Source organism: Microtus oregoni, unplaced genomic scaffold (assembly GCF_018167655.1).
Source record: "Microtus oregoni isolate MIOR12 unplaced genomic scaffold, Mior012 000096F_ref0000112, whole genome shotgun sequence".
In the NCBI taxonomy this organism is placed as follows: Eukaryota; Metazoa; Chordata; class Mammalia; order Rodentia; family Cricetidae; genus Microtus; species Microtus oregoni.
Window position 1 is genome coordinate 3,818,832 of NW_024544709.1, and position 11,537 is coordinate 3,830,368.

Below are 11,537 nucleotides of genomic sequence, written 5' to 3' on the forward strand. Positions count from 1 at the left end.
AGGCACAAAATAGTAACTCTTATCCTGCCTACAGCTATATATCTCAAAAAGGCATTGGTCATTTATTCTATAGAGGCCTTGGGGAGGAAACAATATATATATTTTTTTTGTCTAATGTTGCTATAAAGTTCTTAAGAACCTTAAGAAATATGTTCTGAGCATACCTTCTCTTTTGGTAATTAGGCTTTGAACACTGACCTTTGACTTGGCATTGCTAAGACATTTGTAATATCCTGAGTGACAAGAGCATCTTCTTTTCTAATGAAGTGACTTACGGAAGTAGGCTCCAATATACCCCCATGACAGGGGCAGGTTGCTGAGTCTATTGGTTGCTCTGATCGAGTGTCTGAGAAAAACATGGAAGAGAAGATTTATTTTGACACACAAGTTCAGAGATGACAGTATAAAATGGCAGGAAGAAAAGGGTAGTTCTTGCTCATCATAAGGGAAACTTCTCTTTGCAACAGCCATAAGCCATTATAGAAACCACAAGCAGTAAAAATGCAGAATTGTGCTGCTCACTCCTAATGGATACATCGACACACAATTCCTGTACCTAGGGACAGGGTCCACTGAGGAAGAGGGGATGGAAAGATTGTAAGAGCCATAGGAAGAGGGAGTTTGCTGTGAGATTATGACTCCTGGAAATGTCGGAAGCTACACACATGAAGTCTCACCAACATGGCTGCCTAAACCTTGACACCACATAGATTAATGCTAATAGACATGCTAACATAAATAGAGGAATGCTCACGAGACCTCAGCCCTAAACACGGACTTACAGGCAACTAAGGCATATTAAGAACAGGAGAAATAGTCTTCCCAAGGAAAGAGGAAATCATTTGGCTATTCAAATACCAAATGGTCAACCCTGAAACATATACATACAGATAGGAAAACACAGACTTAGAAAGTTGTATTTATGCATTGAAGAATACATACATGTGAACATCCATAAAGATGTATATATGGATATAAATATAAACAATTAAGAAAAATATCACAGATTTAAAGGAGAACAAGATACATAGGAGGATGTGGAGGGAGAAAAGAGAAGGGGGAAGCGATGTGACTATATTATAACCAAAAAAACTATAAAATATAAATATAAAAAAATGATTTGGGAACATTCAGGTCCCATTCCTCCCCCATGAAGAAAGTAAAGATGAGTAATGAATGTGTTTAAAACCGCAAATGATTACAGAAGCTCAGCATCTTTTAGGATTCTTTTTATCTTGGAGAGCACATATTCCTTTCATAAATTTCACTAAATTATACTTATATTCTTAAAAGTTGGCCCATTTTAAATTGCATCCCCTACAAGAGAGGGCTTTGGAATTCATTCAAGTGTCAAAACAGAGGCCCCTTATTGGTTCTTTCCCTACCCACACAAATGCCTTCACTGTGAGCCCTTGGAAGCTTTTTCTTTTATATCCTAGGCTCTCTAGAGCCCATGATTACCACAATTGTCCCATGGATTTGTGACATAATACAATGACTTTGCAGACCATATGACATTAGTGTGATTCATGAGTAGAGAGGTCCTCCCAAGTCCAAACCCATGGCACTGCATGCTTTGTACAGATCATGAAAACTACATCGTGTGAGCTCAGCATGGGCAGCAAGGACCCCCACTGAAACAAAAACATAGCAATGAGATGGACCTCAATGTGAGCTTTCTAGAATCTCACAGGAAAGGGTGACCTCTTTGTTCCCCAACTCTTGCTAGTTGATAAGTTATTGGAGAATGCCATCCCTCTCTTGAATGTTTATAAATAAGCAACAATGGAAATCTTTAGACTTTCTATGTAGCATCAAAACGTCAAACAATAGAGCATATCAAAAAGTTGCTTTTGTGTTCCTTAAGCCAAACAACTATGGATGAGAGCCAATGGGAGCAAATATAAACCAAGTTCAGGTGACTATTTTATCTCTAGATTCTCTCTCTTGCCAAGAGTTTGTTCCAGTTATACATTTTCACAGTATCTTGTGCCACGGCCAACTCTTTGGCTATCTAGTCCAGCCAATGATAACAATAATAACGTACCCAAGTTTTCCTCCTCTGGGAGGGGAAAAAAAACCCCAGAGGACTCTATTGCTGTAGAAATAGCTGTGATTTAACTTCAACTTACACATTTGTGAACTTACTAAATATGATGCAAAGCCTCGTTTAACCACCTGGATACAGTGGTAACCATAACACTCATTTCACATCTCAAAATACACAACAGCACTGTATATGTTCAGTGGAACGTTTACTACCCTCACAAGTCTCATATTGGCTTTAACATTATAGCATGTTAAAATTTAACTAAATTAAACATAGCACATTTCAGTCAGGCAAACTTTTCCTTAAGAGTCTTGCAGCCATTTTAGACTCGTCTGTTGAGAGTTCTCTGTCTAGGTCTGTACCCCATTTTTTATTGGATTATTTGTATTTTTGATGACAAGTTTCTTGAGTTCTTTGTATATTTTGGAGATCAGCCCTCTGTCTGATGTGGGGTTAGTGAAGATCTGTTCCCATTCTGTAGGCTGCCATTTTATCTCCCAGGAAACAGATGTTGCTTTTGTTAATACTGGTAGAAGGTTCAAACCAAGCAAGGTACAGCCCATTTGAGTGAATCATCTTAGCCCCACCTGTTAGCTATAATAAAAGCCAAGCCAGTCTCAGTGACTTCAAGTCATTCCAGAACTATTTGAAAGCCTGCCAAACCCCTCCCACCAACCAAAACCCCTATTTTGGAGTTATTAAATCTTTTTATATCCTCTCAATGCAAGCACGGCATTATTAGTTTGGGCATCTAAAGCAAAGTTTGAATGAAAGGACCACATCATACTTCTCCTAAGCCTCAATTAATACCTCAGCAAACAGTGGTTCATCAAAATCAGGGCTTATTACTATGCAGGCCACTCCCTTGCTATCTCCAGTTTCACTGGTATTTGAGTCTACTGTAATTTGGAAAATATTTGAATTCTCCATTCCAAATAGTATTATCAACTAAGAATAGAAGTTGAACTACACTTTACGTTCTCATTTCTAAAGTACACTATACATGTACCTACCTCTCATCTGTCACTCCCAGATAAAAATTCAAGGAAGGACCATACCTAGAGAGTCCAAATTCCAGTTTATTAGTAATCTGCTTCACCGTGCCCTCACAGAAAGGTCTGAGATACAATGTTAGGCTTTATCAGAAGTAAGTCAGCATCTTTACATTATATGTATTCTGAACTAGACATGCCACACGTTTCTAAATAATTCTGAGATTTGAATGCCAATGAGGCAGCTATTCCTTCTTTCTGACATCCTTGCACATCACTTACTTATGTTTCAAGGGTTTTATACCAGAAATGTTCACTCTGAAGACTTGTTTCTGGGGACAGGATATTTTTGAGTACTCCATATATTATAACATACAGATAATATATTTGTATAATGATATACCACGTGACCAGACACGTTTTTAATATGTCAGGAAAATCAACTGTTTTTGTCCATGTGATCTGATGGACTTACTATTTTTGGTAGGCTAGAATCGCTTAGACAAAGGTACAAACAGTTTGGAGAAAGGATGTTCATTCATTTTTAGTTTATTAAGGGAAATTCTTCCCAGTTTAAGTGTTAAACTTTGCTCCTTGGAGACAAAACATAACTCAGGAGCTATTACCAGGTGCTGCCTTCAAAGATGAACTAGGTTTGGTTCCCAGCACCCTTTGTGCACAACTCAAAAATGATTGTAACTCCAGTGTCAGAGGAAATCATACCTACTCTCAAAATTCAAGGATACCTGAGCTCATATGCACATACTCCACACATAGACACACATACACACACAATTAAACATAATAAAAATAAATCTTTTAAAGATATCTTATTCTATTACAAGATTATTATAATAGAAAATTATTACTATTATTGAATATTATAATATTGTTGTATTAATTAACTGCATAGGTCCAAAGCAAGGGAAGAAAGTTCAATAAATGGTAAAAATCCACCCGAAAAATTATATGAAATCTCAAGGAACCCTAATAGCCAAAACAATCTTAGAAAGAAATGGTTTACAACTCTATGGTTCTTGATATAAAACCTTGAACATTTCCTAACTTTAAAAGGTAACTCCAAACTTCATAATAAAGCACTGCACTGCAGGCATAAGGATAGACACAGGACTGAAAAGGTGGATCAGTTTGTAAAGCGCATGCTATGCAAGTGTGAGGTCTGAAGTTGAAATCCACAGAATGCATGTAAAGCAAGGTATGGAGCCCACATCTACAGTCCCAGAGCTCTTATGGAAAGATGGGAGGTCGAGTCAGGAGAACACTCAGAAACTAGGAGGCCAGCTATCTTTGTATATTCACCAACGAATAACAAAGGAATCTTATCTCAAAAAAAAAAAAGGTGTAAGACAAGGACCAACTCCAGAGGTTGTCCTCTGAATGACACATACATACATACTCACATACATACATACATACTCATATATATGAACTTTGTGCATGGGCACATGGACACACAAAAAAACAGACATAGAGACCAATGAAGTATAGCTTAGAGTTCACAACCAAATCCTCACCTCTAAACAGTTGACTAATCACAACCATGATATCACCACCACTGATGGAGACCAGCTGCTGCAAGAATTGTACCAAAACACTGAATATCTAACTGTAAAATAATGGAATTGGGCCATGAACAAAAATTTAACAAAAAAAGGCACATGGGAGCCCACCTTTAGTCTCCTAAACAAATATCTAAGTATATATCTAACTATATACTTTCTGATAATGTAGTTCTGTAGGCCGGACAGTCCACAGCACAATGATATAAGCTTTGAACAACATCTAATAAGGACTTTGTTTTTTATTGTGCCACAGTGGGCTGAAAGACATCCGAAGTTGAGTTGGGCAAGACCACAAGCCCTTTCCTCAAAGCCAGGGATGCTTTCTAGGGGTCTTGACCTTGAGAATTCATCTAATCGTAATAACTCTCCAAAGCACCACTTCGAAATAGTATTTACATACAAATTCGGGAAATCCTCTTTACATAAATTCTGGGACTCACAGTCAAGCTGTGACAAATGTAACTCCAAGCTTCATCATAAGATACTAAACTATACCATTATTAGTAGAAAAAGCAAAAGAAACCTGCAATTCCTTAGATATGGCAATGGATTCTTAATATGACACAGAAGAATAGTGAAAAAAAATTGTAAGTTGGACTTCATAAAAGTTACATGTTTTATGCATTAGATGGCTTAAGGGACTAGAGAGATAGATAACCCACAGAATGAGAACAATATATTTGCAAGTCATATACAAGAGAGTAATTTAATAGTAAAATACATAAGTCTTACAATTCAATAAAATTTACTAAGAGCCCAATTTTAACTGATTAAAGGATTTGACCAGACATTTCTCCAAAGAAGATATACAAATGACCATTAAGCAAAGGAGAAGTTGTTCCATATTATTGAACATTTAAACAGAAAAATCAAAAGATCACTAAAATATCATTTCACACCCACTACAAATGCCTGCAATGTTTTTAAATGAAAAAAGAAAGAGTTGTCAATAGAGTGAAAACTGGAACACTTGGGCATCTCTGGAGAGAAAACCTGTAAAATACAGCTGTGTTTGTGGAAACCATTTCAAGGTTTCTAACAAAAGTCAAAGCTAGCGTTAGGGAGTGATCCAGCTAACTCTTTTTACAAAGACCCTGATTCTTTGTAGAGATCTCACCCACACACGCTCATGTGACCCTGATTACAACGAGGGACAGATAAAACAAAATGAGGAACAGGTGGTTAAATAAAAATTTACAGGGCACATTCACAACAGATCTATTTACGTTAATGAAAAAGCACCACAAGCTTATTGTTGTTGCAATTAAACAAATAAACACAATGAAAACTACACATACAACAAGCAATTATTCAGCAATAGAATGAGTGGGGTTTCTGTTTTGGCTTATTTGGGAAAGATTTCCTAAAAGAATAGAGCCAATAGGGTACATATGCCATTGTAAAAGTGGGTTTATTAGATTGTTCTACCCCTCAAATAATAGCTCTCTGAATACTAAAGACACAGATAACCCCTTACCTTCTCAATAAAGGAAATAGAAAGTCTCGGTAGAAACAGGACCAATGATGCATATGAGTTTGAAGAAAAAAGCCTTTATGTTCCTCTATACTGGCTGGTGAGATTTCCTAGAAAGACTGAGGCTATCTGTGGTCTGCTATCTATGGTTGATGGCAGCAGAACAGACGTAATTCACTCAGAAGGAATAGAACTTGCACACACTGGCTGCCTTTCTGTTTTTCTACTTGATTCCTTTTTTTTTCTTTTCTTTTTTGGTTCAGTCTGTGGAGTGGTAATGCCCACGCATAGGGATGGTTTTACCTCTTCTGTTGTTCTGCTACATCCTAATCCCCTCTCTGTCAACACTCTTGTAGACATAACCAGAAGTCTACCTGACTGGTTTCCTAAGCAACCTTATACATTCAACAAAAAAATCTATATGAACCAGCCAGTCCTAGCCCATTTCTTTTCCCGAGGCTTTGAAGACTATAGTGGAGTAACAAATCAGACCAGAGTATATGGTGGTGGTGCAAATTGATCAACTCAAGGCTCAGGCTCAGAAATGAAAGGAAACAGGAAGTTCCTAGAACTCCTTTCAAGGACACAGTTCCAGTGATTCAACTTCCTCCCACTAGGCCCTACCATCAAGATTCTACGATCTTCTAGTAGTTCCATAGACGGAGGACAGAGCCCATTAGCAATAATCACCAAAACCACAACAAGACAATATACCAAAACAGCATTGGTGTTTGTATTTGCTCAAACAGTATTGGAAGAACATATAAGAAGCCAAATTGTTCATAGATAAACATTACTACTTAGGCTACTACACGCTAATGTTTTACCCTAAAATTTTTTGTGAGTTAAAGTACAGAGATACTTTTGCCCTTACTGGTAGATTGTTAATCCCAAATTCCCTGAATTCAGTCTGTCTCAGGTTCTTATCTTAAGATGGATGGATAGCTGCTCTATACTCAAATCAGTGACAGAAAAACATAGGAAGTGCAAAAATCTTGTAGGCTAGTGCAGAACAGGATTGGATGGTAGTCATGGGGACGAGAGCCTGCATACCCAGCCTTTCCATATCTTTGGCTCTAGGATCATGCAAACATAGTACTTACTTAAAACTACAAAAAGATATAAATTACAATAAGTAATAAAGAGCAAGGTAGCTAAAAAAAGTCATCAGTTTACATGACCCATATCTGTACATGTAAATTATATTGGCACAGAGAACAGGAAAGCTTGAGGAAAGACAAATTCTTTAGAGAAGCTTGAATACAGCAGAGAGAGTCTACAAAGATAACTGTGGATCAGATGGGAAGGAACCACTGTGTAGTTATCAATCAGTCTGAACTATTTCTGTAATGGAGGCAGGTTGATCCGAGCTGTTCTGTTTTAAATTAACAGAATTATTTTAAAAACCTTCATGCATTAGAAAAATAAATGAAACCTGGAGGGAGATGTGGATAGTAAAAAAAATATGGAGTAGAAAGTTAAAGGTTCCACAAAGAGAGGTAATGGCAGGGAAATCAGTTATGGTCAAAAATGCTGAAGAGAACCAATCTGATAGTGTTGCTGAAAACAGCGTGCTGTTGAGATGATTATACAAGAGAAAACGAAAGATGAATTTAGGGTTTCTAGATTGGTTGACGAATAGAAGAGAGTTTGACCTTAATTACAGAAAATTCTAAATGGAACATTATTCAGAGGTTTTGATTGTATATTATGTGAATCTATTGAGAGGCAAAGAGAAAGTGTGATGTAATAAGGCCTTCAAGTGAAAAGTTATTATGTAAGTGGCAATGACTTTTTCCCTCTTATTTGTGAATGACTAAGAAGACATTTTCTAGTAAAATAAAAAGATCATTTATGCATAAATCAAGGCTTAGCTCAAAGTAAGGCTTAGTTCAAAGTATAAAATTGTAAGGCGTTGGCTACAGAAGCTTGCGAGCTAACTTTTGCAAACTCATTTCTCTTTCACTAAAATATGTTAGACACGTGACATATAGAAAACAATCTCAGGGTAATGCCACCACGCTAGCATTTATTATTTTCATAAAGAAATAAAACATGAATGTGACTTATCAAGATACATGTAATTTCCCCATTCACAGCACAGCACGCTTCAAAAAAATGACAGTTTTCTGAGATTGGAAATTACTGCAAGCAGAAGATTCACAAAATTATTATGACCAAAAGGGATTTTTTATAATAACTTTATGTGTTCCCTCAGCTTCACCCTTTTCCCTGCCAGCAATTAAACTTTTCACGCAGTGTATATTCATATTCTTTATTTCATTGCTTTACTTTTGCATGATTATTCCCCCAGTCATTTGTGGTTGGCGTTTCTCAGAAGCTGGAAATAACCCTGCTTCTGTTTTATATCCTAACTTCTAGAAAAGTTCACTGATCTGTGGCTTCAATTTCCAACCATGTACCAATTATTTCCCCACTAATCCCTCTGAGTTCTAACATCTAGACCTTTCCTGTTGGTTGTAATTATAAATAACATGCTTTTTCCCACTCTCCATATGTATGTCTCAAATACACCTTACACTACCTAGATACAAAGGGTTATAGTCAACCAGTTCCTTCAAATTTGCCATGTTCTATTGTTCCTGTCTGGAGTGTTGGACTTCTGTTAGCTGGAATAAAAATACTCACAAAAAAACAGTAGGGTGGGAAAAGGATTTGTTTGGCTTACATCCACCATTTAGGGATGTCAGGGAAAGAACACAAGGCAGTGACTTAGCGGCAGGAACTGAAGCAAAGACCATGGTGGAATGCTGCTTACTGACTTGTTTGCCGTGGGTTTCTCAGCTTGCTTTGTTACAACCCAGTACCATCTGCGCAAGGACGGCACCACTCACAGTGGCCTGGGCCTTCCCACATCAGTCATTAATCAAGAAAGTGGCCCGAGGATATGCCCATCCTAGGCCAGTGTAAGAAAGGCAATTCCTCAATTGAGAGTCTCCCTTCCTAAGTGGTTCTCGTTTGTGTCAGCTGACCTCTTGATTCAGAATAGCACATAAGCATCCCTGGTAGTCTCTGCTTCTCTCTAAAGCTTTGCAAGCCTGGCCTCCAACCCCTACCCCTCTCTCAACACTCCCATGGTACAAGCTCTCCCAACAGGTCATTAAGCCCTGAAGACTCAGAGGCCTTTCCTAACACAAAGCTCTCAAAGCCTTCCACAGTAGTCCCAAGAAAAAATGATCAGGTCTGTCATAGAAACGTCCCAGTCGCTGGTACCAAAGTCTGCATTGTTTAGGTTTTTGTTGCCGGGGGTGGGGAATATTAAGCAAAACCAGCTTGGAAGAGGAAATTATTTAACTTACAGGTTATTGTCAATGGAGGGGTACAGAGAACTGTCAAAAACATTTTTGGAAGGAACTAAAGCAGAAAGCATGGGAAAATAGACTTACTGAGTTGATGTGTTACACTGCCCAAGACTACCTGACCAAGGACGGCATTGCCTACAGTGGGATAGACCCTCCCAAATTAGTATTAGTCCAGTAGTAAATGACCACTCCCACCCACATTCCCATAGGCCAGTGTAATAGAGGCCGTTCCTCAACTGATTTGATTATTCCCTCTTCCCAGGTGATTCTAGTTTTGTCAAGTTGACAGAAACTAGCCAGCCTACTGTCTTAAGAGAATTATCATTCATTCAAGTATCAAGCCCACAAGTCAGGGAAGTATCCTAGACAAAATGCTAGTGCCTTTTTAAAATTTAGCTTTTATTAAATCCACACAGCCATTTCATCAACAAAAGCAGCCACTCATGCTTCCTAACTGTCTTACATCAGTTTACTTCTCTCTCTCTGTACTGCCAACCACCAGTCCCAACTGCCAGGATCTTTCGTTCTCCTAAATAATAAAAGTTTGATGGCTACTCCAATTATCGTTCATAATGTAAAAAAATACATCGGATGGAATTGTTTAGACCACCATGAAGGAAGAGAAAGAAAATCTTACATTAGTTTCTAAATTCCCTCTACACACGATGGTAATTACTTAAATACGCAACAGGAACGTGTACGCACATCACATTGTTTTCATTAATCATTAATAGTCACCATCCCCTGGTTGTATCACCATTAGTCGTCAGTGCCTCCTATCTGGTTGGATACGTTGGCTGAAGAGCAGTAGGGTACTTGTACACCCATCTTACATCCGCTTTGCGTCTGCCTTTCTAAAACGGGGGCTCCCCGTCTGAATTTTCTCAGTCATTTTCTTCCAAATGACCTTGGGATCATCTGAAAGCCTGGGGAAGCCCCGATGTGCATCTCCAATATGGGTGAGAAAGTCTGTGGTATGAAGGTGTTCGTCTATTTTCTCTTGGAGCAGAAACGACTCCAGCAGAGTCTTCCTGCGCTTCAGGAAGTCAGATTGAGCCAGCTCTGCCCTTTTGCTGTTGCAACTGGGACACTGCGAAGAAACATGCTGCTTAAGGGCCCCTATGTGCGCTAGAGTCGCCCTCGTGTTCTTCAAATAGATTCTGCTCAGCAGTTCGTCAGGAACAGTGCAATTGGAAGCGTCTACCTCTGAAGTCTCTGCAACCCGTCTGAGTGGTAGCCTTTTGTGCCTGGGGCTTTTCTTTGCTCTTGAATCCTCTCCCTGGTGGATCAGGTTTACTTTAACAGAACAAAAAGACTGGAGGGCATTCAGTTCATTGGCGGATGCCCCAGGAGTTTCTGTTGGGAGTCTACTGTGGGGTTGGTATCTTTCCGAATGAATTCCTTTGCCCTTGATGTGGTTGAGCCACTTTTCACTCAGCCTATGTTCTTCCTTCTGTAAGAATGAACGTTCTGGCAGCTCGTCTTGTTCTTCTGAACTTGTAGTCGGCTTCCCACTCTCCAAAGAGCTCTCAGAGTTGTAGGAATAGGACTGCTCTTCCCCGGAGGAGCTGAGGGAACCAGAACTCACTACCTCATCAGTATAGGACCTGAGGATCTCTTCAGAAATCTGAGTAGCGCATACGTCCGTCTGGGCCGGGCCTCCTTGCTCTTCTGAGTCCCCCGGATCTTGAGTAGATGGCCATCCCATTGCCTCGGACTCTATTCGTCATCTGTTTTGTTCTGGTCAGAAATGGGCCTGGAATCAATAAAGATGAGCCTACAGGGCAATATCTTTAGGTGTCTTTGGGCGCCGCCGGCCAAGACTTCCGGGTACGCCTTTTCTGGTTGCCGTGGCAACGCGCGCCGGTCATGCGCAGTGAGTAGTCTTTCTTGGTTTGTCCCACCCCTCCGCCCCCCCACCTTCACCCGCTCCTGCCTGGGCGGGCTCAACAGCCCTATTATTCAGCTCCCAGGCTGCCTGGAATGCTCTTTAGAGCACTGTGATTCAAGGGAAAAGACCTCAAACTCCTTTCCCTCCAGATCAGACCGGGCTATGCACACACGTGAGTTCCATAGAGACAGACAGGTGGTCTGTGACAAAAGAAATAGTGCGGC

The 11,537-nt window shown here is 39.4% G+C and overlaps 1 protein-coding gene across 1 annotated transcript; it reads right to left on the bottom strand.

The window, feature by feature from the left end:
• Nucleotides 1-9,780: 9,780 nt before the first annotated feature.
• Nucleotides 9,781-11,210, bottom strand: CUNH8orf48 (chromosome unknown C8orf48 homolog). Its single transcript, XM_041644483.1, has one exon. The coding sequence runs from the start codon at nt 11,128-11,130 to the stop codon at nt 10,252-10,254; it is 879 nt and encodes a 292-aa protein (XP_041500417.1). The 5' UTR covers nt 11,131-11,210; the 3' UTR covers nt 9,781-10,251.
• Nucleotides 11,211-11,537: the final 327 nt, after the last annotated feature.

Bases quoted from the DNA above. Each gene is read 5' to 3' on its own strand.
- CUNH8orf48 (XM_041644483.1), bottom strand. From the start codon at position 11,130: ATGGGATGGCCATCTACTCAAGATCCGGGGGACTCAGAAGAGCAAGGA.